General features: G+C 43.6%; 1 protein-coding gene across 2 annotated transcripts in view; it reads left to right on the top strand.

The window, feature by feature from the left end:
- SNX9 (sorting nexin 9) overlaps positions 1-27,862 on the top strand; it is a 186,017-nt gene that overhangs the window by 142,515 nt on the left and 15,640 nt on the right. For both annotated transcript variants that reach the window (XM_075339650.1, XM_075339651.1), the window contains exons 10-11: positions 13,217-13,347; positions 14,849-14,952. In XM_075339650.1, coding sequence (XP_075195765.1) covers positions 13,217-13,347; positions 14,849-14,952 — 235 coding nt within the window. The remainder of the gene's footprint in view (positions 1-13,216; positions 13,348-14,848; positions 14,953-27,862) is intronic.

Raw genomic sequence — 27,862 nt, 5'->3', positions numbered from 1 at the left:
CTAGATGATACGATTAACGAGCGCAAAAACGTCGTTATCGTATCATCGTTGCATTCACCGATATTTCCATAATGCCGGTGCCGCGACAGGTATGATGCTGTTCCTCGTTCCTGTGCAGCACACATCGCTGTGTGTGAAGCCGCAGGAGAGAGGAACATCACCTTACCTGTCGCCGGCGGCTATACGGAAGGAAGGAGGTGGGCGGGATGTTTACATCCTGCTCATCTCCGCCCCTCCGCCGCTATTGGCCGCCTGCCGTGTGACGTCGCTATGACGCCGCACGACCCACTCCCTTAGGAAGGAGGCGGGTCACCGGCCAGAGCGACGGTAGCAGGGCAGGTGAGTGCATGTGAAGCTGGGGTAGCGATAATTTTCGCTACTCCAGCTATCACAAGATATCGTACCTGCGACGGGGGCGGGGACTATCGCGTGCGACATCGCAGCATCGGCTTGCGATGTCGCAACGTGCAAAGCCCGCCTTCCAGTGAAGGTCGATATACACGTCAGATAGCCGAAATGCATCCGTTCAGCTCAGCCCACTATGTATCTGTATTGGGAGAAGAGATTAAGCCGTGCTCAGACATCACTGGGGAAAACTTATCTCCAGGAAGAACCAAAGTTAGGGCATGAAAGGGAATCTGTCACCAGGTTTTTGATACCTAATATGGAAGCACTGCAGACAATACTATACAAGAATACTATACAATGTATACAATACAATAATGTACAGACAGAGACCCTGATTCCAGTGATGTATCACTTACTGGGTTCCTTTTAGTGTAGTTTTTATAAAATCACTGTTTTATTAGCATAAGATTATCACTAGAAGACTAGTAAACCTGCTGCCAGGTAGTACAGCTCTGTATAACTCCATCCCCACCACTGCCTATGCACAGTGTTCACAGAATGCTGTCACACTATGATATGATATGGGTGGGGCTATAAGGAGCTTAGCATTTAGAGAACTGGTAGAACTGCGGCAAATAAATAATTTTTATTCAAAACTGAAGCACCCAGTAAAATAAGTTACACATTGATGGAATCAGGATCCTCTGTCCCTATATTATGCTGCTTTAAGATGAGGTAGCAAAAACCTGGTGACACATTTCCTTAAAAATTCAAACAATCTGTTCATTCTCAACCCCTGTCAGTTCAAAGCCGCGATCCCCATAGACTGAACGTTACTGTAATCTGTACGGGAGACATAGAAATGTACTTTTCAATTAATATTGAGCTGCTGTATAGAATCATTCCCCCTTTCAATTCTCATCTCCTAGAGAAGAACAGAATCACAACAGATCTCGCACTCATTCTGCTTAAATGAAAGCGTCCCTTGCACACTGTGTGCACAATTAGACTAATATTTTTGAAGATTAATTTTATTATTGAACAAATAGTGTGGTCAGTCCATCCATAAAGTTCATAAACCTGAAACCTTAAAAGTAAAAGTGAAGATTTGTCTTACTTAGAAGAATATGTACAGTATATCACAGAAGTGAGTACACACCTCTCATTTTTGTAAATATTTTATTATATCTTTTTATGGCTCAACACTGAAGATATGACACTTTGATACAATGTAAAGTAGTCAGTGTACAGCTTATATAACAGTGTAAATTTGATGTGCCCTCAAAATAACTCAACACACAGCTATTAATGTCTAACCGCTGGCAACAAAAGTGAGTACACCCCTAAGTGAAAATGGTCAAATAGTACCCAAAGTGTCAATATTTTGTGTGGCCACCATTATTCTCAAGCACTGCCTTAACGCTCTTGGACATTAAGTTCATAGGTTGCCACTGGCATCCTCTTCTACTCCTCCATGACGACATCACAGAGCTGGTGAATGTTGGAGACCTTGCACTCCTCCACTTTCCATTTGAGGAAGCCCCACACATGCTCAATAAGGTTTAAGTCTGGAGACATGCTCGGCCAGTCCAGCACCTTTACCCTCTGTTTCTTTAGCAAGGCAGTGGTCATCTTTGGGGTTGTGATCATGTTGGAATCCTGCCCTGTGGTTCAGTTTCTGAAGGGGGGGGGGGGGGGGGCACCATGCTCTGTTTCAGTATGTTCGCATTCATAGTTTCCTCTATGAACTGTAGCCCCCCACAGCCGACCGCACTCATGCAGCCCCAAACTATAACACTCCCACCACCATGTTTGATGGTAAGCAAGACACACTTGTCTTTGTACTCCTCACCTGATTACCGCCACACACGCTTGACACCATCTTGACCAAATAAGTTTATCTTGGTCTCATCATATCACAGCACATGGTTCCAATAATCCATGTCTTTAGTATGCTTGTCTTCAGCAAACTGTTTGCGGGCTTTCTTGTGCATGATCTTTAAAAGAGGCTTCCTTTTGGGACGACAGCCATGCAGACCAGTTTGATGCAGTGTGTGCGGATGGTCTGAGCAGTGACAGGCCGAACCCCCACCCCTTTAACTTTTGCAGCAATGGTGGCAGCACTCATATGACTATTTTAAAAAGATGAGCTCTGGCTATGATGCTGTGCATCACCAAACGTCTTTGGTCGACCATGATGAGACCTGTTTTGAGTGGAACCTGTCTTGTTAAACTGCTGGTCTTGGCCACCGTGCTGGAGCTCAGTTTCAGGGTGTTCGCAATCTTCTACTGAATTATTATATTGTTGCTCACCTTGTACTTCTTAGCACTTCAGGGAGGTTGCAGTTCTGGAATATGATAGCATTAGTGGATAAAGGGTTCCTGGTCACTTTACATTTGAGTTTTGTCAAGTCTTTGATAGTTAATATGCGTTAACTGCTCGTGGTTCTGGGTGCAAATTGCAGCTAACAGATTCCCTTTAATATATTGATAAGGTAGTTCTAGCATTCATTCCACGTGTGCTCTTGTATTAGTTGTACTGATGGGATTTAATTGGGGACATAAACCAGTGTATATAAATTCCTGACCTTTTTTGGATGAGAGCCGGAACGTTTTTTATGTATGTATTCAAAAAAGGTCTTGTAATTTTTCTACTGTAAATTTGCGGCTTTCTCAAAACCAATGTGCACTTGTTTTTGGTTTTAAAGTTCTCAAAAATATGAGAATTATTTGATTGTGGCCGCACTGTAGTTTGCAGGTTGCCCTTTTAAAAGCTACTGAAGTGATAGAGATATGTTGGGCTCAGGGCATATTGCGTTTGCACCTATTGCTCGTATATTATTCTTAATAAATGCAGTGGCATTTGTTTGCATTGGAAAAAGACATATGCCGCACTGTATACTTTTTTCGGTTGCCCTCTGTATATGAAAGTGGAGTCTGTTATGCTTTCCTACATCACTGAATAAACAGTACGTAGATTCGGAGGAAAAATGATACTCTTTTGGCCTAAATCCTGTAAATAGTGGTCCATAAAAGCTTTAATATTTACATCAAGAGCTTTTTCTCTGGGTAAATATTGACTATAGTGCATAAGTGAAATGTTCACAAACATTATTCTTTAGGTTCCTACCTGCTGGTTGTCAACATTTGGTGTTAGCGTCTCTTCTACTTTGCAGTTCTGTTCCCACTCCACTTATGTGCAATGCCTACTTTCTGTGAAAACAGAGAACAATAGAGGAAAATAGGTTTTTATTTAAAGCCGCGCCAATGATCACTTCTCAGGTATTCAGATTAATGGATCTTTATTTTGCACAGGTCTACGCGTTTCTGGAGTCTCAGCTCCCTTCCTCAGGACCATCAGGCATAAGAACACATCAAATCTCATCAGGCATAAGAACACATCAAATCACTTTGATTTGATGTGTTCTTATGCCTGATGGTCCTGAGGAAGGGAGCTGAGACTCCAGAAACGCGTAGACCTGTGCAAAATAAAGATCCATTAATCTGAATACCTGAGAAATAATCATTGGCGCGGCTTTAAAAAAACCCCTATTTTCCTCTATTGTTCTCTGTTATCTGCAGTCTGGGTTGCTGCTGCCTTGATCAAAACTTTCCATGCCTGCATAGTAGTTGTGACTTTCACAACTTCACTTGGTGAGTATTACTGCTCCCTGTCTCTACCCCGTGTGTTATTGGGGTAAAACCCTATTGCGCTTCTTCTCCACAGCTTTTTACTCATCTACTTTCTGTGAAAGTGATCTCCCTTTTTAACCAGAGCTTAAGTACTGATATGTTAGAATTGTGTAACGTGTTATGTGGTGAAAAGTGTAGTCGTCTTAGAAAGCAATTCTGTGAAGGTATCTGTAATGCTCATGGTTGCATGTGGGAGTGGACCCACTGGGCCGCAGGACACGGTATACCTGAGGGGTGTGGCTTAAATCCACACCAGGTTTTCACCAGAGCCTCTGATGGTAAGGATAGACTGGGCTGCCACTCAGGGCGACTCTGTGCTACGACAGCTGAACCCATGGATATGGACACTGACAGTCTCTGATAAGGCAGATGCAGCCAGGACTGCTGATACAGCAGGCACAGCTAGTATGGATAGGTGCAGCAGCAGGTACAGCTGGTGTAGATAGACGCAGCAACATGTAGCCGGCACAGCAGGCTTGGCCGATGTAGAACAAGGCAGCAGGAGTGACTGTTACAGCAGGCATGGCCGATATGGAACGATGCAGCAGCAGTGGCCGGTATAGAAAGCTCGGCCGGCATGGAACGATGCAGCAGGAGTGGCCGGTACAGAAAAGTTGGCCCATATGCAGCGATGCAGCAGGAGCTGCCAGTACAGCAGGCTGGGCCAATATGAGACAATGCAGCAGGCACGGCCGATATGGAAAGTTGCAGCAGGAGCGACCGGTACAGCAGGCTTGGCCGATATGGAATGATGCAGGAGTGATCGGTACAGAAAACTCGGCCCATATGGAACGATGCAGCAGGAGCGGCCGCTACAGCAGGCTTTGCCAATATGACACGATGCAGCAGGAGCGGCCGGCACTGCAGGCATGGCCGATATGGAACAGTAGACCGTTAGGGTGCTAAAAGGAGATTATTAATTAGAGACCAAAGAAATACTCCTAAAAACAGTTATTACTTTAATATTAAAAATATAAATATAAAAATGGTATAATTTTGTAATTGTCCACTACAGTTCAGACAGGGTAATGTAAGGTGAGTGCAACAGAAGGCAAACCAGCTACTGAGTGGGTAGTGGGATATTTTGATATCAGCCGACAAACATAGTAGCCGAATTATCTCAATAGTAGTGGCATAAATTGGGTAACAGGGGGACTATGTGTTCCCTCCCTTCTTGTCGACCTACCAATGGAGGTGCACTATACTGTTTTGGATACCGTCTGCTCCTTGTCAGCTGTCCCTGTTCTATCCCTCAATCATTATTATTGCCAAGATAGACACCTGTCACCAAGGAAGAAATAATTAGTGCCAACACGTCTTAGGTCAGTATAGATTATAAGTGGGTTCCATAAAAAATGAAGCACCCTGCACCCTGAATAGTTATATCCTAGGGGACAAGTGAGGCAAAATTCAAGTTTAAGCACAATAATCAGCACAACCCAACTGAAGGCCTCAATGAATAAATAAATAGATACCAGCAAGGGATGCTTATCTGCTGGGATCGTCCAGAGTAGATTCCCGACGCGTTTCCCCCCTGTTTTTACTCAGGGGGTCATCAGGGGAAATTCAGTGGATTTAATGATTGATCCATACAGCAGAAAGGCCATCTAAGTAAAGAATGAAAATCACCATTAACAATCAAGACTACCACATATCTGTCCATATTGTTTAAATTATATTTATATAAAGTCAGCTACATACTGAGGTAAATATAGATGCACATACCTTACATATTATGCTCATGACCAATAGGGAAATATCAGTGGCCCAATGTGTGATCGGCATGTCCGTAGTGCAGGGACTGGGCACCTTGCATTCAGGGATATACACTCCCCATAAGTACTGGTCACCTGGAAAGTGGAGGGGGCCACCTATACTAGGAGCCATCTTTTTTAAATGTGTGGAATTTTCCTGCCCCGGCAAAAGGCTGGAAGTCGCTGCAAATGCCCAAATCTGTTCTGGCCGTGCCTGAATGTGTCGTAGAGACCCCACAGAACCGGATATGACCTGTCCCTGCTGCGGCAGATCTAATGCGCATGCCTGCCACCCATATCAGCGCAATGCAGGAATTGGATGTGTGGCACGCAAAAGCTCTCCACCATTCCGTAAATGGTCTGCAGCTGACGTAGCAGCCCTAATGCGTATGCGAGTCACAGTGTAATGCAGGGAATAGGGGTGTGGAGCGCAAAGCGTTCCACCGATCCAAGATTGTAGGAAGTGACTGTGTGGAACGCACAAGCGCTCCACCATTCCAGAAATGGTCTATAGTTGACATAGCAGCCTTAATGCACATGTGAGCCACAGTATAATGTAGGGAATAGAGATGTGGAGCGCAAAGCGTTCCACCACTCCGAAAATAGGAGGAGCTTGCTGTTCAAGGCACACAGCATAGGCCAGGTATGCGCTCACTGTGCTGTATCACATGCATGCTGACCGCATATTAATGAACACAAATAGAGCAGGCACAATTTAAAGCATGACGTGTGCTACCTCGCAACAGGGGAGGAATAACACCTCCCACAGATAGAGCAGGGATGCGCACAGCCACAACATTTATCTATATGTCGGTAGTCTAGATGGACAGAAAATAAAAGGTACATCCCTATTATCCTCAACCAATATTGTAGAAGTACAAACAGTTTCCCAATAAAGCAGTAGTGGATGAATAATATATAAAAGTTGTGATTTCACCAGTGGGGACACAGGTGATTTCTGTGTGTTCAAATGTCTAGCAAAGGTCCCTAATTGTAATACATCCACAATTAGTAGTGGTTAAGTAAAGGTGCATCCAAATGAATAAAAGGGAAGTGTTAGCTGATAAATAAAGGATATATCTGATATTAATGTGCCATGTATCATGTAGAGACACTATTTGTCATCCCATGAAAAGATAAAGTAAAAAGATGATGTAATCAAGATGAATAAATGGTTTGTGTATTCCAATACAAAATGCCAAAAATGGGCATCATAAATAACAATCCTACCAGCATCTTAGCCCCTTTTGTACGATTAGGAAGCAATATCTACATCATGACAACTGCTGACGTGATAATTTAATATGAACAGATATTAAAAGCAACGGTACACAAAACATATAGCAAAAGATGTCGTCCCAGAATCCTGAAGTCTGGTACAATAGCTGGCAGAGGAGAAAAGTCTTTATAAATCTCTTTCGGGGCACAGGCTTAACAGCTCAGTGACAAAACCTAAATAAAGCTAGTGTAGCTTAGTGCTTCGTTTAAACCTCTCGGGTTAACCGTATCCAAAAAATAGGTCCATCTTGCTTCTCTCTGATGGATTTTCCTATCCCAATTGCCTTTTCTGTTTGGTACAGGGACTACCTCGATGCACTGGAACCGTATAGATCGAGGGTCCCCCTGATGACACATATTCACATGTCTAGCTATCAGTGTATCACGTTTATGTGCGATATCATTTAAATGCTCCCCTATGCGTATGCGAAATTGTCGCTTGGTCTTACCAATGTAGCTTAGAGGGCATGTACATGTGCATCTGTATACTAGTCCCTCAGTACAGCAGTTCGCAAAATCCTTAATGTAGAACTCTCTTCCAGAATGCAAGTTAGAAAAAGTTTTACTGTGGTCTATGTAGGGGCAGAATTCCCCCCCCTCCTCCTCCAATAGGTGACACTAGGATGTGGGGTGATGAACTCACGGATGTCAGGGTCCGATCTAAGAATACCCCAATGTTGTCTCGGGATATGCAACGTCTTCTCATTCTAGTCATCATATGAGCCAAGCAATCTGGTGATGGCTTCAGGCTCAAGTTTAGAGTGTGGGGTTAATAGTGCTACCCTATTTTGGTCACGGACAGACTCCTAGGCCGAATTGATCACTTGTTCTGGATTGCCCCTGTCTCTAAACCTATCCTTTAGGCTCCTTGCTCGCTGATGAAAATCATAAAGCAGTTCCTTTTTAAACGGAGGAATTGCCCTTCGGGGATACCCCTGTGTAGAGCTGAAGGGTGATAGCTTTCCTATCTTAGCAAACTATTTGTCTCTGTGGGTTTCCGATATATTGTAGTGGCCAGGGAGCCTTCGTGATTCTTGGTGATAAGATTGTCCAAAAACGGCAGTCTGTCACCCTCCACTTCACATGTGAACTTCTGGCTAAGGCAGTTAACATTCAGATGTGCCACAAAGTCTAGAAATGATTTTGCATCCCCCTTCCACAGAACGAGGATGTCATCAATGTAATGCCCCCAGAAAAAAACTGGGAGTTCATGTGACATGTGACATCCTCGTCCCCGAAGACTACTTTGTCTTCCCACCAGTCCAGGAACATGTTATCCTACATGGGAGCACAGGGGCTCCCCATTGCTGTGCCCCTGAGCTGGTTGTAAAATTTGTTTTTGAAGACAAAGTAGTTATGAGTTAGTATAAGTGAAGAGTCTCACGACAAATTTGTTGTGTGCTTTAAATTGTGTCCCTCTGGTGTCCAGATAGTGCCTTACTGCTTTGATACCTTCTGGTGAAATAACAACTTTTATGTAGTATTAATCATCCACTACTGCTTTATTAGGACAAACCCAAAGAAGAAAAAACGAACAATAGGTCACAAAATGACAATATCTTTATTAATCGATTAAAAGAGCACATATTAATTTTTTTTTATTTTTTAAACAACACAACCATTGGCTGGAAAAAGAAGGGTGTCACAAAATGAGGTAACCCGCAAACCACATGGTATACAAAAAAGGGGGGTGCAAAAATATAAATAAGGGTTAAGTACAAAATTAATAAATAGACAACAAGGGGAGATAAAGTGTCAAGTGCTAAGAAGGAGTAACCTTACATTAGAGCACAATACATACACCTAATTGCCGCCATAATGTGCAGCAGTGGTGATATCACAAAAAATATAATACCCTAGTACGTTTATAACATGCACAAAACATAGTTACCAGTAGTATGTGGCTATAATAAAATAAATACTAACCACATAAGATTGCAGGTATATAGTGTAATAGGAACCTGCTCCACTATTCAATCGGTATACATAATGACAAATAGTCGTATAGAGCCAGTAATTGATACAAGGTAAATACAAGTAAATAAGGAAATTTACCAGAGTATAGCAGGAGCTCAGATCCAGGTATGTGACCGCCCACCCTGATGCGCGCACATTTCGGTACCATCTTCTTCAGGGGGTGAAAAAAAAAAAATGAATATATGGTCTTTTAATCAATAACTAATAAAGATATTGTCATTTTGTGACATTTTGTTCGGTTTTTCATCTTTGGTTTTGTTATGATTTTAATCCGAATGGTCCTATTGATCCTTCATACCCCCACACCAATGATTATAATTATATTGTAATTTACAGATTTTACTAATCCTCTGTGGGTGTTGGTATGGGTTTTCTTTAACAAATTGGGGATGATTTTTACTGCTTTATTAGGAAGCCGTTTATTCTTCTGCAATATTGATTGAGGATAATAGGGATGTACTTTTTTTTTTTTCTGTCCATCTAGACTACTGATACAGCAGGGATGCACACAGCCACAAAATGTATGTATCTATGGAAGGTGTTATTCCTCCCCTGTTGCGAGGTAGAACACGTCATGCTTTAAATTGTGCCTGCTCTATTTGTGTTCATTAATATGTGATACAGCACAGTGAGCGCATATCTGGCCTATGCTGTGTGCCTTGAACAGGAACCTCCTCCTATTTTCGGAGTGGTGGAACGCTTTGCGCTCCACATCTCTATTCCCTGCATTACACTGTGACTCGCATGTGCATTAGGGCTGCTACATCAGCTGCAGACCATTTCCAGAATGGTGGAGCGCTTTTGCGCGCCAAACATACATTTCATGCATCGCGCTGATACTAGTGGCAGGCATGCGCATTAGATCTGTTGCGGCAGGGACAGGTAATATCCGGTACTGTGGGGTCTCTACGACACATTCAGACACGGCTGGAACAGATTTGGGCATTTGCAGCGACTTCCAGCCTTTTGCCGGGGCAGGAAAAATCTGCACATTTAAAAGATGGCTCCTAGTATAGGTGGCCCCGCTCCACTCTCCAGGTGACCAGTACTTCTGGGGAGGGTGTATATCCCTGAATTCAAGGTGCCCAGTCACTGCACTGCGGACCTGCTGATCACACATTGGGCCACTGATATTGCCCTATTGGTCACAAGGGCATAATATGTAAGGTATGTGCATCTATATTTACCTCAGTATGTAGCTGACTTTATATAAAGATCATTTTAAACAATATGGACAGATATGTGGTAGTCTTGATTGTTAATGGTGATTTTCATTCTTTACTTAGATGGCCTTTCTGCTGTATGGATCAATCATTAAATCCACTGAATTTCCCGTGATGAACCCCTGAGTAAAAACAGAGGGGGAAATGCGTCGGGTATTTCTGCTCTGGACGATCCCAGCAAATAAGCATCCTTTGCTGGGATCTTTAATTATTCATTGAGGCCTTCAGTTGGGTTGTGCTGATTATTGTGCTTTAACCTGAATTTTGCCTCACTTGTTCCCTAGGATATAACTATTCAGGGTGCTCGGGTACTGGTCATCATTCATTTTTTTATGGAAACCATTTATAATGTATACTGACCTAAGACGTGTTGGCACTAATTATTTCTTCCTTGGTGACGGGTGCCTATCTTGGCAATAATAGTGATTTGAGGGACAGAACAGGGACAGCTGACAAAGAGCAGGGGTACCCAAAACAGTATGGTGCACCTCCGTTTGTAGGTCGGCAAGAAGGGAGGGGGAACACATCATGCCCTGTTGCCCTATTTATGCCACTACTATTGAGATAATTCAGCTACTATGTTTGTCAGCTGATATCAAAATATCCCACTACCCACTCAGTAGCTGGTTTGCCTTCTGTTGCACTCACTTCACGTGACCCTGTCTGAACTGTAGTGGACAATTTTTAAATTGGTACAATTTTTATATTTATATTTTTAATATTAAAGTAATAAAAACTGTTTTAGGAGTTTTTCTTTAGTCTCTAATGGCCAATATGGAGCAATGCAGCTGGAGTAGCCGGTACAGAAAGCTCAGCCGATATGGAACTTTGCAGCAGCAGTGGCCGGTACAGAAAGCTCAGCCGATCTAGAACGTTTCAGCAAGAGTAACCGCTACAGCAGCCTGGGCCGATATGATACGATGCAGGAAGCGCTGCCGGTACTATGAAACAGACAGGTGTAAGTAACAGAGCAGCAGCATGTAGATAAGTGACTTGACCAACTAACAACGTGTCTTTAATATTTGCCATGTTGCACAGACCCCTCCTATAGAGGGAGGATACCTTAAATACCTAGTGCCTTTCAGTCATAGGGCTGAGAGTGCCTGGGTGAGGGCACACTGGACCTTAAAGAAAAGGTGCATGCGTGCCCGTCCTAAGCGAGCTGTAAGCAGACCTGAGCATTGTGTACAGGTTCTGGGACATGATGGCAGGGCTGGAGCAACCACCGCTGAGCGACCTTGGAGGGTGATTGTTGTTGCATCAACCTGCTGCGGGAGCAGGGCAGGACAGTTAAAGGATGCTGGTAACAGCGTTACGGTATCACTTTCTGTAGTGAGCAACATCGGTGTGTGCTTCTACTCCTGGGGATTCAGTCTGCAGACGTTCTCATACTTTCTAGTACTTTTCTTGCATTTTTTTAATTTGTTGGTTTATACAAGTTCTTGGTAGGAAGTTTCGTTTTGTCATTTATTTTAGTCACATAAACATGTTCCTTTCCTTTTTCTATATAACAATTTATTCTTGCACAGATTTACAAAACTGCCACAATACAAGGATGTTACAAATGTAATCTTAACACAAGGAAATCCCTTTCCTGGATGTTTCACGCTATAGTTGAAAACTCAGCACTTTTGCGTTAATGTTTTTTTTCTCCTTTAAATATTTGATAGTGTACACCGGCCTCTGTCCTGGTCATTTTATCTCAGAGCTGTTCACCTTGTAATAAGAGGGAACTCGATAATCACACAATTGTAAACCGTGCGCCACTCCAGGTTTCACACCCTGTAATAAGTGGAGGATAGCTTAGAGTAAGGAAAGGCCAAGAAAACCGAGGAATATGAATAGAAACACCGTGAGCTTGCACTCTCACCCCGAATATTGGAAGGGACAAAACTCCTAGAAAACCCCAGCTAACAGGTCAGGCTGGGAATGGAATAGGATGAGCCACACGTTGCATAAATCGGACATAATTTGATAGCTCAGCATGTGTTTTGTACATTATGTCTGGCTCAGGCTAATATTTTTCCGTTCGTGTCTATGCCAAATGACTCAGAAAGACCAGACCGGAAAAGAACTCCAGTCATGGGAGAGATTTTACTTAGCAAGAGTGAAAGTATGGCTACAAGGATTTTATTGTTTTTAACCATGTGCTTAGTGTTACCAATAAACTTTTGCCTTTTTTCCCAGAAATTTTTTAACGCTAATATAATAATTTCTAACTCTGGAATAAACATTCTAAATGAAAACAACCTAAGCTGTAGAAATGTATCTTTATACGGTTACAGCTAGCCCACATCACTGCCTCACCCTTAGGATTTACTTACTAGTATATTAGAGCGCTGCAGTCCCAGGTTTAATGTGGATCTGTCACCTAAACTTATCAGACAATAGGGGTGTTCACATACTTTTAGTAATATAATGCATGTGATGTAACCTCATAGGGGCTGTGCCAATGTGTTTGATGTTAAAAATACACCAACAAAACCATTTTGATAGATAATGGGCTCCTCCTCATAGCTGAGATTCCCACTAGAGGGACTCCCAAAACTAGGGTTCCATTGTCTCCTCTTTAAATCAGTAGTCATGCATGTTACCCCTTCATCAGAAGTCTATAAGACTGACGGAGACCAGATTCTTCATATAGGTGGAGGACAGGACGTCCTCATCATTTCTCTAGCACTAATGCAGGTGAATTCACACCACACTTTTCCTGTCCTCCAGGTAGATGGGTATGGGGTTAGATCATTGCAACTAAACAGATCGCTTGCTTTTTATATTCTACTGATTTCAATTTGTTCTAAATGTATAAAAAAATGTAATATTTTTTTTCCTGTACATAATCTTTTCTGAAAGAAGTTTCTTTTGTCACTTTATTTCCTTCAGTATAAGTGAATGTAAACCTCTGTCTGAATTATCCTTAATTATATATATTTTGTGTGTTAGGTCGGTTTGAAGAAGAGTTTATTAAGATGCGTATGGAGAGGTTACAGGCTTGGATGTCTCGAATGTGTCGACATCCGGTTGTATCAGAGAGTGATGTTTTCCAGCAGTTTCTTGCTTTCCGAGATGAAAAGGTATATTGATAGTATTGTATTAATACATTGCTTACACGGTTGGGTTTTCTTTTAATAGCATTGCATTATATAGCTTGCTGTGATGCATAGTTTCTAACAGTTAATCTTTTGAGATTTCTAGTTATAATTGGTTTGATTCTTATGAGCAGGGTATAAACATGATTTATGATGACTAATGTATTACTTTAGATTATATTTTAGTTGAGCATGATTCTTGGATGCTTCATTGGGGGACCTAGGTACCATGGGTTATATGCTGCCACCTGGAGACTGACATTAAGAATATATTTTACAGAAAAGCTGACACCCACTTCCCAAAAGGCTACATCTGGGCCTTCGACATAGCTATGCAATTTAGCTTCGGGTCTGTCAGAGGCATTCAGACATGTCTTGGCCTTGGTTAGGTCTACACTCGAGGAAATTTGGTCTTTTCTCTTAGTTTTGACTGAAAATTGTGAATATCTGCTAAGCTCAGGATTTTTGTTTGCCTGTCTTAAGCCAGGTTCCTGCCTTGACTATCGTAGTCCAGTGGAACCTGACTTGAAGGTCATGGCACAAGACTGACTGCCTGGGCAGGGAGAACTCTGGACCCCTCTGGATTTGAGGACTTCAATCTGGTTTTGAACGCCCTTTAGAGTCCTCTCAATCGTGCTGATCAAATATATCTCTCCCTCGGCTTTCCAGCTGGTTGATTTTTTTTCCTGTTTAGCATTCTCTTCTATCAGGCGAGACTCAGAGTGTGGCTCTCACTGATTTCTCTCCTCCAGGATAAAGTGATCTTGCATTCAACTCCCTCCTTTTTCCTTAGCATGTTCTCCCCTTTTAACCTTAATGAAAAGATTGCTTGCCTTCCTTTTAAGTACTTTACCTCCTCTCCCTTAGAGGTTCTTAAAGAAACTGATGGTCAGCTGTGCAGCTCTACCGGTCTCTCACAGCTATATTTAGACGTTCAGATGCCTTGTGGTCATCTCAGAATTCCTCTGGGATCTAGGTTCTAACATATAGGCAAACCATTCTCCCTCACTTTTTTGTACAGTCATTCCTGAACAGACTATAGCCATATAAATGAACAGTCCAGTCATAGCTCTCGTCCAGCCAGGTCTCCGTTATCTTCACAATATCATACATTTCTTCCGCCAATATTAATTGTAAATCTTCAATCTTGTGGTGAGGCTTCTGGTGTTCTTATATCTTGCACTTTATTTTTCTGTATCTCTATTCCTTCTTAGTGTATTTAAGTAGTTAATTACTGCAGTAGTGTGAAAACAAATAACTGTGCCTTTTTTAATAATAAAATACTTTAAAAAAGTATTAAAACTGTTTATTTAGATTTAGAATACTTTATTTTGTATGTAAACAAGGCTAATTCTATGAATACTCGTATGTTCAAATGATTCTATATACATAATATACTAATTAGCTTTATGAAATAAGTTGGTGCCCTGAGTATGATGCTGAATAACAATGAGTATAATCTTATTTTTATCTTTCAAATCTGAAGGAGTGGAAGACCGGGAAGAGGAAAGCAGAGAAGGATGAACTTGTTGGCAGTATGATTTTTTCTACAATTGAACCTGAAGCCCCTGACTTGGACTTAATAGAAGTGTAATGTTTTTGTACCTATTTAAACTAAGCTTTTAGATTTAATGTTGAATATCTACAAACATTAGATTAATTTTCTTGGTAGTATGTTGCTACAAATTAGGGTTTTCATCACAACTGTGCAATTAGTGTGATCTTTTAAGGCTTTCTTAAATCTTCAATAATTGGCCTACATTTACTAAGCTTTTTATAACATTACGCTGTCCTAAAATGCTGTAAATGATGTATAACATTTTAGCATAATTTAATTAAAGGCGGTCTGTCAGCACTTAATGACTGTGCAAAGTAGCCATGGGCACGCAGTGCAGCCTAGGCGTTCAGTGCACTTTACCAACCACTTGTTTTGCCTCTATTTTGGCCCTCTTTTTGTTTCTGGAAAGCCAAAATTGTCAATCAGAGATAGAGGGGAGAAGAAAAAGAAGTAGGTAGAAAGCTGTAATAAGCTGCTTAGCTATGCCCAGTGAGCACTTAGTCTAGTTTCACACATCTGGATTTTTGCCGGATTGGAGCGGATCTGGCAATCCAGTACAGTGTGATGCTGTACAATGGCAGTGCGGCAACTTGCGGGTAACATGCTCCGGTCACATGACAGCATGTGACCGGAGCTTGTCGCGCTGCCATTGTACTGTATACACTGTACTGGAGTTCGCCGGATCCGTTCCAATCCGGCGAAACGCCGGATGTGTGAAACGGCCCTAAACACGTGGTTATGTGGTTGGTTGTAATAGTTATTTTGTGCTGACAGACTCCTATTAAATGTGTTTTCCAGGATTAGAAAAATGTTTTATTACAGAAACATCATACAATTTCAATGGAGCTGAGCTAAAATTCCACACAAACTTAGACAAGTGCGTTGCCGTTTTTGAAACCACGCAGACATGTTTTTCTAATCCTAAATAACCCTTTTAAAGAGATTGTTTTGGCTTGGAATAAAGTGTGCAGTCACCCTCTCTATGGCTTCAGACTATCGAATTATGACATAGTGCAGTGGGCACAATTTCCTGATATTCCCCATGCTAGTCACTGGTCTCATGATTGCATGTTTGCAACTATGCTTGCGGTCACATACTGACTTAACTCTAAATTCTCCTTTACTGAGAGAAAGCAATCAAGTATAGTCCGCATGTAAATGCAAATATGTGAATCGTATACATGTGGTCATGTGACGGCGTACTCGCACCAGAAAATCATGACTGCGAGCACGCTGTCACAATTTGGCAGTATGCTGTTACATAAGGTGACTGCAGATGTTTGTTCTATGCCTGAACAACCCCTTTAAGCGGAACTCTGTGAACTGTAGGAGAAAAGCTTTACTAACAAGATGAATAGTGATAGGAAATCAATGTTTTCTACCAGTCATTTGTCTTTTTTAAAAGGAAGCTGTCCCCAGTTTTTACTGTGTAATCTAAGAGCATGATAATGTAGTGGCCGAGACCCTAATTCCAGCAATTTTTTGTGTGGCATATCTACCCATTATCTGAATGTTAAGCTCTATATACTGTATTTTTCGTTTTATACGAAGCACTGGATTATAAGACGCACCCCAAATTTAGAGCGAAAAAAGGTAAAAAAAAAATATGGGGTCAGTTTTAGAATCCGGTGGTGTCTTACTGGAGGGGAGCAGCAGTGGTGGTGGAGTGGGGGGTGACAGGAAGCAGAAGCGGTGGTGGAGCAATTCGAAGCAGTGGGCAGTGCAGAGGGAGGGGCCCAGATGCTCATTGTGAAGCTGTGCTGGGGCGGCCTGTGCTGTTGTGTGTTGGTGCTTGCTGTGGGCAGAGAGGCACTGGCTATTATGAAGATGTCGGAAGTGCGTGCATCAAAGAAATGGCAGCGGAGTTGGCGTTTGCGCAGATTAGAGCTTGAGCCCAAGAGCTCCATCTGCGCACGCGCCAACTCAGGGTGCCATTATTTGAAGAACTTACCACTGACATCTTCAGAAGGGCCTGTGCTTTGCTGCCCACCCATCGCACAGAGCAGGGCAGCCTGCTGCACAGAGCCTCAACGCCCGCCCGCCGCACAGAGCCTTGACGTCCGCCGCACAAAGCCTCGACAAAGAGAGCAGCATCTGCAGCACAGCATTGCCCTGCCTCCTGTGACCCCTCTCCACCCTCCCCCCTGGTAAGGATTTGGATTTTAAGATGCACCCCTCATTTTCCTCCCAAATTTTTGGGAGGAAAAGTGCATCTTATAATCTGAAAAATTTGGAAATTCCAACCCTACCACTGATTTGTTGCTTTCTGCCAATGTCCAGTGTGCACAGAAAGCTGCTAATCAGTGGTGGGGGGTGGGGTTATACAGAGATCATGAATGTGCTTTACTACATAGCAGCAGGTTTACTAGCCCTCTAGTGATGATCTCCTGTTGATAAAACAGAACAGTCATTTTATCAAAACTACAGCTTGCTGCTCAGTAAGTGATTCATCTCTAGAATCAGGGTTTCTGTATGAACATTATGCTGCCATCAGCGATTAGGTGGCAAAATCTGGTGACAGATTCCCTTTTAGGCTACATGCGCACGCTGCTTTTTTTGCTGCTTTTTTGGCTGCAGTTTTGTTGTCAGAACTTTCTGACATTTGACATTCCAGCAAAGTCTAGGAGAAGTCAGATTTGCTGTGCGCACATTGCAGTTTTTGTCAGTGTTTTTTGTCAAAAGTTTGTGGCAAAAAAAGTGCAGCATGTTCATTCTTCCTGCATTTTTGTCAACATTTGTCACAAAAACGCAGCAAAAACGCATGTTGTGAAAAACGCACCGAAAACGCCGCAAAAACGCACCTACAATTACAAGCATTTTTTGTGACATTTCCAGGCTCTCTTACAACGTGCAGTTTTGGCTGCAGTTTGTGAACACAAAAAGATGCAGCGTGCGCATGTAGCCTTAAGCAGTTTTCCATGAGCGATATCATTCAATCAATCCTATATCTACTTGATGGAGCAGAATGCTGTACGTTGTCTTTTTTTTTTTTTTTTCCGTCTGAACAAGGCCTAAGTGAGCAGGTTTTCAGGTTATAAAACTAATAATACTGTAATAGAGAGATTAATTATTGAACTACATTATGGGAACAAATACAGTCTTTTGTCACAAGACCAAAAAAATACACATATTATCAGGATTTCCTGTTTGTTGAAGTTTGCATTTGGCATAACTAACAAACTGTAAATCATAACTGTCTTTTCACTGGAAAGGTGCCTTTCCTCCCAGCTTCTTTTTATGGCAGTACAAATATTTTTCGATGGCTTCATTGGGGTACACAGAATCCTGGGATTGTCTTCTGCCACCTGGAGGCTGTCACAGATATTGCCAAGAACTAAAAATTAGCTCCTCCCCAGCAGGCTATACCTCATCTGCCGGATCCGGCCTTAGTTTTTTTTCTATGTCAGTTGGAGGCAGGGTCTATTCCAGACCCATGTGACAATTGCTAATCTTTTTTTCTCCTCATTTCAGAGTCTCAGGGTAACAGGGTGCAATTGAGCACTCCATTTCAGCCACATGGTGGCAGAGAGGACAGGCTGTGAAAGCATAGACTGTTTCTTCTTACATCCTCTGCTCGGTCCGGGTACATTGCACTAGGTACGGGGCGGTGGTTTTACCGCCAATAGATTCTTGACTGTTCTCCACATATAGTGTTTGCGTGCATGGAGAACAAGGCAGTGTGGTGTTCAGGACTGGTGTGGCCTTTTTCCTGTTTTTGGGGAGGGGGTGGGAGGCATGTGGCTTGGGTTCCTATGTTGTCTCCGGTGGTGTGCTGGGAGTCCCAGGAGAGGACTTGTTTGGTTCAAACACGTGGTCCGTGCTGTCCCCTGCTTCACTTTTCTTCTAGTTGGTGGCTGAGATCGCACCCCTGTTCTGTGGCGTGTTTTTGGCTTCTCAGTCACCCGGCGGCAATTAACCAAAAGGAGCTGCTGCAGCTAGCACACTGTGCTTATTGCCCCGCCCCTCCGTATCCTCCTTTTCCGGCCACGATGCCATTTTTCAGCGTGCACTGCTCCAGATCACTTCTTCTTTCCTACTTCTGCTGTGTGTTTTCTCCTTCAGCACCAGTCTGGGTGGATTGTGACCTGGGTAGAACTGTGTGGGCTGGGCAACTAATACTGCTATTCCTAAGCAGCATTTCTGCCTGGCTCTCTACTTTTCTGCACTGTCTGAGACCAGGAAAGATCACGCTCTCCCTGGGAGCCAGCCAGTGCGATTAACGTATTTTGCATGTACGGTGTGTGGTAATAAGTGTTTATCTGGGCAATTTGTACCATATTGTTCTGCCTGTACTCCTTCCACCTCGCAGATGCCTGCTTTGGGGACCTCAGTGATGTCAGAAGAGAATGTCGCTTCCGCTTCCCCGCCCTGGACTTGTATGCTCACTGTTGTTGAACTAACCAGGGAGTCCAGCATCCTTATAATGGCTGTGGATCATTGCCTGTGACTTCTGCCACCTGGAGAGCTTTGGCTGATTCTCGTAGTGAGTCAGACCCTCCTGTGACTGCTTATCAATATCGCCGACCTCTCCTGTGTTCTAAACGACCTTGAGTATTCTCTCCCTCGAGATCTCCGTCGCTCGAAGGGCAACCCGAGGCCGTTCCATTTCGCAAACTACTGTTTCTAGAGCACTCTGAAGCTCTAGTTTTAGACCCTTATCAGGTTAGAAGAATGAGTGATATGGTTGGCAGTTTAATTACAGCTGTTGATTGTTCCCTACTAGTCAGATCTGGAGAACCCCAGCTATGTAGCAAGGCTGGTTTCTTCAGAAGTGGCAAGCGAGTGCGAATATCGTTTGCTGACCGTGAGGAATTCACTGAGGTAGCACGAAAGGCCTGTGAGTACCTGGACAAACTCTTTCAGAAGTGTGGTCGCATAGAATTATTCTATCCTTTTCCAACAGATTTAATGGAATCTTGATCCTCTCCGCCTGTGGTGGACACTGCCGTGTCTTGCCTTTCTAGAACCACAATCTTACCTATCGACAATGTGGCGGCTTTGAAGGATGCTATAGACAGGCGTAATGAGTCTGTGGCGAAGTCCGCTTTTGAAGCAGCTGGGGTTTCCCTTTGCCCAGCCTTCGCTGCTGCTTGGGTAGCTATGGATGTTTCAGCTTGGGCTAAAAGTACCTACATCATAGTCTTTCGGCCACATAACAGGAGAGGGATATAGCAGACTAGATCGCTCAGGTGACATCATTAGATTGTGCAAAATGCTCCACTCAGGCTGCAAGCAATTGTAGCTTTCTGCCCTATATTGTTGTTCAAGGTTTGGCTGCCAGACTTGGCTTCAAAGAAGTCTTTCACGGCATTTCCTTTACAGGGGTCACATTTGTTTGGTTCCAGGCTGGCTGGACAATAGTATTGCTGATGCCACAAGTGAGAATAATACTCTTCTTCCTCAGGCAAGAACCAGTAGGTAATTTAGAAAGCGCGGGGCAGAGCTTCTATCTTTTCAGCAATACCCGGTTCCAGTGGTGTACGTTCACCTGAACAGACCTTGTGGATCCCAGGGAGCTAGAAAAGGTCCCTTTAAACCGGTGCCCGCAGGACCTTTTTCTGGGACCAGAAGCAAGCCTACTGGCCTTCGAGGCAACAAAGGGGTTGAGGCATGACAGACTGACCCACTCAGATTTTTCCCCTAGTGGGCGGCCGCCTTCTCCATTTTCAGGGAGTATGGTTTGTGGCAACCAGTGATCTTTGTGCTACGAAGGTCGCTTCCTAAGGTTACAGAATAAAGTTGTCATCCATCCCACAAGACCAATTTTTCCAGGCCCGTCCCCCAATTTCTCCCAGTGTAACAGCAGGTTTTTTCAGGTTATCGCCGCCTTGCTTCTCACAGTAGTAGTAGTAGTAGAGGTTCCCCCTTCAGAAAAGTTGAGAGGGGTTTTTTTTACAAATCTTTTCGGTTATTCCCAAAAAGGATGGCTCTTTGTGATCCATTCTGGATTTGAACGATTTAAAGGGAACCGGTCACCAGATTTGGTGACTTTAACCTGCTTCCACCACCAGTGAGCCCTTATATACAGCATTCCAGAATACTGTATATAAGAGGTTTCCGCCCTTGCTGTTTTTTTTTCCAGAGGAATTTGGCTGCGGGACCGCAAATTAGGGTTTTTTTTTTTGTTTTGTTTTGTTTTTTTTTACACTGAGTAGCACATATCAGACCTCCCTATCCGCCACATTTAGAGTTCTAGGATCTTAATCTAATTTTAGAAGTTTTTCAGAGTTCGCCATTCGAGCCAATCAGGGAGATCCCGACTCTTACTGTCACAAAAGGTGGTGTTTCTTATAGCCATCACTTACAGTAGAAGGGTATCTAAATTGTTGGCTTTCTTGCCGTGCACTTTATCTCGTTCTTCATCAGGATAAGGTGATGTAATTTCTGCTTTCCACCTTAACAAGGACATTTATTGTCTTCCTTTTGTCCTTCTCCAGTTCATTCGATGGAGAAAAGATTATGCAGTCTGCATGTGGTTCCGGCCATACGGTATTATTTATTTGACACCACCCACTTTAGGCGCTCTGTTTCCTTATTCATTAAACCATATGGCCCTTGTAGGAGTCAGGCCACTTCCAAGGTGACTACAGGTTGAAGGACAGGGTTCCCCTTTTTAATGTTGTGGTGCATTCCACGAGGGCGGTCGGAGCTTCCTGGGCGATTTGTCATCAGGCTTTGGTCCTGCAGCTTCGTAAGGATTAAACCTGGTGCCATACCTTTTGCTTCGGCTGATGTAACCTTAGGCAGGAAGATTTTACAGTTAGCAGTTAAGGAATCTTCCTTTTGTATTTGACTAGTAAGTTCCGGGATGTTAACAAAATTGTTACTTGGTGTGCCTCTTTGCCCCACACACACCTTTTGAATGTCCCAGGGTTCTGAGTCCCGAAATGAAGTAACCGAGAAAAGTAGATTTTTGATACTCACTGTAAAATCTGTTTCTTGTTGTCTTCATAGGGGGACACAGCTCTCACCTTTTTTTTATTTTTTTCCTTTTTTTTTTTTCCTTTTTTCCGTTGGGTATAGATTTAGGTTATTCTTTTCCATATTTCTTATCTTTTTGCTTCCTCAACTGCCTTCTCACTAAACTGAGGATGCCGGATCTGGCAGGTGAGGTATAGTCTGCTGAGTTTTTAGTTCTATGTAATATCTGTGTCAGTCTCACGGTGGCAGCAGACTATCCCAGGGTCCTGTGTCACCTAATGAAGGCTATAATAAACAGATTTTACGGTGAGTACCAAAAATCTACTTATTACTAACATTGACATTCTGATATGTTCAATACTGACTATTTGATGCAGTCTCAACAGCTGATGATGGCTGTTTTATATAGCCAACAGCTATCTCTAACACAGTTTAACTCCACCCACTGATAACCTTTTAAACACCACTGTTAATCTGTGACAGTGGCATCTACACCATGCTGTCCAGGAGGCAGACCATTCTAAGTGGCTAAGTTTTAGATAGAGGGAGGACATGATGGTATAGGCAAGAGACAGTGGACAATCACTGGTATTTTGTAGTAATGCAGGGCTGTTGTCTAGAGCAGAAGTGTATAATTGGGTGTCATCAGCATGCAGATGGTACTGAAAATCAAATCCACTGATGGTGTCCAATATGAGCAGTGTATAGAGAGAAGGGGAGTGGGCCTAGAACTGATCCCTGAGGAACCCTGACAGTAAGGTAAAGAGGAGCCAGCAAAAGATGATTGATAGGTCATTAGAGACTTTAGTAAGAGCCATGTCAGTAGAGTGTAAGGAGCGAAAAACGGATTGTAAAGTGTCAAGAAGAGAACTTTCTGAGAGATAGGGGATTAGATAGGACTGGACCAAGCATTCCAGAAGTTTAGAGAAGGGGAGGACTGGACCAAGCATTCCAGAAGTTTAGAGAAGGGGAGATTAGAGAGAGGCTTGTAGTTAGCAGCGTAGTTTTGGTCAAGGGATTTTTTTTTTTAATAATGGGTGTATGCTGGCATGTTTGAAGCAGGATGGAAAAACACGAGATGAAAGAGAGACATACAAAAAGAAAATAATTTCAGAACATTTTCTGGATGAAGAATAGCTTTGCAAGAAGATTAAAGTTTTGGAATTGCTTGTGATTAGTCCAGGCTTGAATCCAATTGAAAATCAGTGGGATAAGTTGATGAGGGCTGTACACTGGAGATGCCTTCTCAGGGTGACAGATTTGGAGTACTATTGCAAGGACGAGTAGTCAAAGATTGTCAATAGAAATGAGCAAGGAGTGCCATGCTCTGTACTCGTAACGAGCAGTTAATGCTCGGGTGTGTCTCGAGTACCTGAGTATAATGGAAGTCAATGGGGAACTCGAGCATTTTTACAGATTTTCTTGAGAAATGCTCAAGTTCCCTATTGACTTCCATTATACTCAGGTACTTAAAGGGGTGGTTCACCCATATTTTTTATTGTCTAGATCGATATTATATTGAGAAACAATGCTTCTCTCAAATACCTTGTGTTGTCAATAGTGCCTGTGAGAGGCGCTATTGCAGACCGCTGTTCCCCGTCCAGTGACGTACCCGTCCAATGCTGCCACGTCACATCCGTGCAGCCGGCTACATTCTTCCAGACTCTGAGCTGTGAGCAGTGTTTCACTGCTGTCACAGCCCGTCTGCTCCCCCCTCCTCCCTCCTCCCTCCTAGCACAGCACGGCGCGTCTCCTGCTCCCTCCTCGCAGAACGCTGCAAGCAAGAGACGTGCTGTGAGGGAGGAGGGAGGAGGAGCAGGGAGCAGATGGGCTCAGAATGTAGCCGGCTGCACGGATGTGACGAGGCAGCATTGGACGGGTACGTCACTGGACGGGTAGCAGCGGTCTGCAATAGCGCCTCTCACAGGCACTATTGACAACTCAAGGTATTTGAGAGAAACATTGTTTCTCAATATAATATCGATCTAGACAATAAAAAATATGGGTGAACCACCCCTTTAAGTTGTACCCAACCCGAGCATCCAACTGCTCATTACGAGTACCGTCCACCGAAACATAGTAGTGGTCGCTCATCACTAATTGCCAATTCTAGATGTGCCATGCGGATAGACCCCTTCCAAAGAAAGACTGAATGCTGTAATAAATTAAAAGCTTACTTCAACAAAGCATTAGTTTGAGTGGGCATACCACATTATACATTATATTAATTTTTATTTTTCTACCATACAAGTGAAGCAGTTAAAATATATTTAAAGGGGTATTCCAATCTTCAAGATCCTATCCCAATATATAATGGGTGTAATAATAATATTGGCAACTGTATTAGAAATGTAGTATAGTTCTCCTGATTAGCTATGTTCCTTACCTCATGTGCAGGGCATTGCAGCTTAGATATGCATTCATAAAATGACGGTTAGTTGCTAATGGTTGTAATTAGAGATGAGTGGACCCCATAGAAGTTCGGTTCAGCGGGTGCAGCTGGACCTTGTTGTTTGGGTTAGGACCCTGAACCCCAATGAATGTCACTAATTTGACAATTTGGATCTCCGCCCATATGCAGCCAGCCATAAGCAGATCACTTCTGGGGGCAGGTGTTTTCCATTTTTTTTCTTTGTGGTGCACACTACATGTGATCACGCTGTTGTTACCCCTAGTGCGAGCCGATCAAACACTGCAAATGGCTCACACTAGGCTGAGCACTGTGATGCTCGCACGAGTGGTGTTCATACATAAAGCACCCAAACTCCGAACGCAAACTTTTTTTTTTTCTTTTTGTAAAGTTTGTTTGGTTCGAACACCGAACCTCAGATTCGCTCACCTCTAGTCGTAATCATGGATACCTAAGCAACTGCAATGCCCTGCACATGAGGTAAGCGACACATGCAAATTGGGTGAAATATACTATATTTCTAATTGTAAGAATTTACTAATATTATATTATCATTATACTTACTACATATTGGGATAAGATCTTGGTGATGGAAATAACCCTTTAATGTGTATAATTTCACATCAATATGGGTTGCAAAATTATGCAAATACTATTTTACTAAAAATACCAGTATCAGTGCCATTCTGAAACAATGGTTAAATTATATTCCTTTTATATATTACTCATATATCCATCCACATTATTCAAATACTATTTCACCACATATATTTGTGCCACACAAGCACAGTGGTTATTTTATTTAGTCAAAATATCCTTTGCTTTTTATGTTCAATTGCTGCGCTGCTTGATACGTTTTCATAAAATCACGGTTTTATCGGCTACAGATTTACCAGTTCTCTCAATGCTGAGTTCTTTAGAATCCCAACACAATTGATTGGCAGACACAAACATTCTGCTGCACGTTCTCCTGAAAGGACAGGGGCAGTTTAAATATATGCCACAAAAGAGTAACTGTCGTTTCAGGAGAACTTGCACAAATTGTTTTGTGTCTGCTTCCTGCTCCCCCCTTTCCATAGAATAGTAAAAGCATCAACAGTCATATCCTATCTCAATAATGTAAATACGTCTTCACTGAATACTGATTTTACCCATGAATTGAGTTTCAAAATTCAGTCCAGGAAGAGAAAGAGGCAGATTTGTCTGATAAGATATATTACAAAGGTTCTCATTTTCGAGTGTACTATTGATTTATGAAATAAAAAGTAAAATGAGTTACTCTTTAAAGATCCTACTCTTGTCCTAGTACTTGCAACTAAAAGCAAACGAGGAAGAACAAAATATAAGCCAGTTATTAATTGTTGCAAATAACATTTTATTTTATTTTTTTTATAAATAGATATTGCTATTATTTTTGTACTTAAAATTAACAATTATACATTTGTACTGACTGGCGTGTTTCTTTTATTCCTTTTTCTTTTTTTTTTTTTTTTTATTACTCTTCTAGATATATTTTTGACTTACTGTGCCCATGCAATTATTTTCATACATGTAGTTAAAGAGGTTTTCCCACAAAGTTAATTTTAATGAATAGATCTTGGAATAATAATAATTTCTTTTTCGCTCCTAATTGGGAGACCCAGACAGTGGGTGTATAGCTACTGCCTCTGGAGGCCGCACAAAGAACTACACTTAAAAGTGTAAGGCCCCTCCCCTTCTGGCTATACACCCTCCCGTAGGAGTACAGATTCCTCAGTTTTAGCTTTGTGCGCAAGGAGGTCAGACACGCACGCATAGCTCCATTGTTTTTAGTCAGCAGCAGCTGCTGACTATGTCGGATGGAAGAAAAGAGGGCCCATACAGGGCTCCCAGCATGCTCCCTTCTCACCCCACTGTATGTCGGAGGTGTTTGTAAGGTTGAGGTACCCATTGCGGGTACGGCGGCAGGAGCCCACATGCTGATTCCTTCCCCATCCCTTTTTACAGGGCTCTGGGTGAAGTGGGATTTACTGGTCTCCAGGCACTGAGACCGTGCTCCATCTACAGCCCCTGGAGAAGATGCTGGATGGAGCGGAGTACATCAGGGACATGGCCCGGCTTCCTCAAGGTACTCTGTGTCCCCGTGCATTTGGCGCTCACACCGCAGCATGCTGGGTGTTGTAGTGCGCCGGGGGACATCAGCGCTACGGCGCTTGTGCCATGGCCTCATTCAGCTTCGCTGAAGCAGGCACACTTCTGGGAATCGGTCGCGCCGGCCGCTGGGACTGCGGCGCGGCTGGCACTTGTGGTGCGCCGGGGACTTCAGCGCGGCCCGCGCTTTTACGGCGGCCGCGCTGATAACTCGAGTCCCCGGCTTTTGCGGCCTGCTTCCGTTCGTTCCCGCCCCCGGACCTGCCAGTCAGGAGAGGGGCGGGACGCTGGCCACGTCTGCGAATCGGTCACGCCGGCCGCTGGGACTGCGGCGCGGCTGGCACTTGTGGTGCGCCGGGGACTTCAGCGCGGCCCGCGCTTTTACGGCGGCCGCGCTGATAACTCGAGTCCCCGGCTTTTGCGGCCTGCTTCCGTTCGTTCCCGCCCCCAGACCTGCCAGTCAGGAGAGGGGCGGGACGCTGGCCAGTGCATCAGCGCCGAGGGCTGGAGTCGTTTTTACATACTCCAGCCCTCACAATCGGCACAGAGGGGACACTGTTTCCCGCACTTTTGTTTGGGAACTCCCACGGACCGCCCCTCTCCACAGACGCCGGCAGCCATTCCTGCTGACACGCTGAGCTGCAGAGGGGAGCCGGGGAGACCCAGACAAGGAATTCTGCAGCCTCTTACCCGCTATTCAGCGGGCGGTAAGCAGCCCTCAGGGCTCACCCCCTCTTGTGCCAGTAGTATTCTTAGTATTTTGTTTCTACAAATACTTGGTATTACATAGCGCTGGTCGCCCTTTGGCTATAGACTCTCTCACATTGCAGAGAGCCAGCAGCATGTCGTCCGTAAAACGCAAGGGTGCCAAGGCACAGACATTATATGCTTCCTGCACCGCATGTGGGACTTTTCTACCGGCAGGCTCCACGGACCCCCATTGTGTGCAGTGCTCGGCCCCTGCGGCGCTTGCACAGTCGGGACCTCTGCTGGACGTGACCCAGGGTGTACCACCTGTGAATGCTGTCCAGGTGACAGGAACTGAGTTTGCAGCTTTTGCTGACAGAATGTCTCTCACTATGTCACAAATTCTTGACACATTGCGAGCTAGGCCTGTACTTCAGGCCACTGACACTGTGCAATCATTGCCCCCTGGTCCCCCTCAGCTCCAAGCTCCGGGACGGGCATATACACCTCAGGGTGAAGACTCTGACTCGGACGATGGCCCCGGGCAGCCTAAGCGGGCTCGCTATGACGGGCCTTCACATTCATCTCAATGGTCAGGATCCCAGCGAGATGACTCTATGGGTGATGAGGCGGACGTAACTGATCAGGATTCTGATCCTGGGACCGCTCTCAATCTAGATACACCAGATGGTGACGCCATAGTTAATGATCTTATATTTAACATCAATAAGATGTTAAATATTTCCCCACCAGCTCCTCTTGTGGAGGAGTCAGCTTCGCAGCACGAGAGAATC

Source organism: Anomaloglossus baeobatrachus, chromosome 3 (genome assembly GCF_048569485.1).
Source record: "Anomaloglossus baeobatrachus isolate aAnoBae1 chromosome 3, aAnoBae1.hap1, whole genome shotgun sequence".
NCBI classification, from domain to species: domain Eukaryota; kingdom Metazoa; phylum Chordata; class Amphibia; order Anura; family Aromobatidae; genus Anomaloglossus; species Anomaloglossus baeobatrachus.
This window is presented reverse-complemented; position numbering and strand designations above follow the sequence as displayed.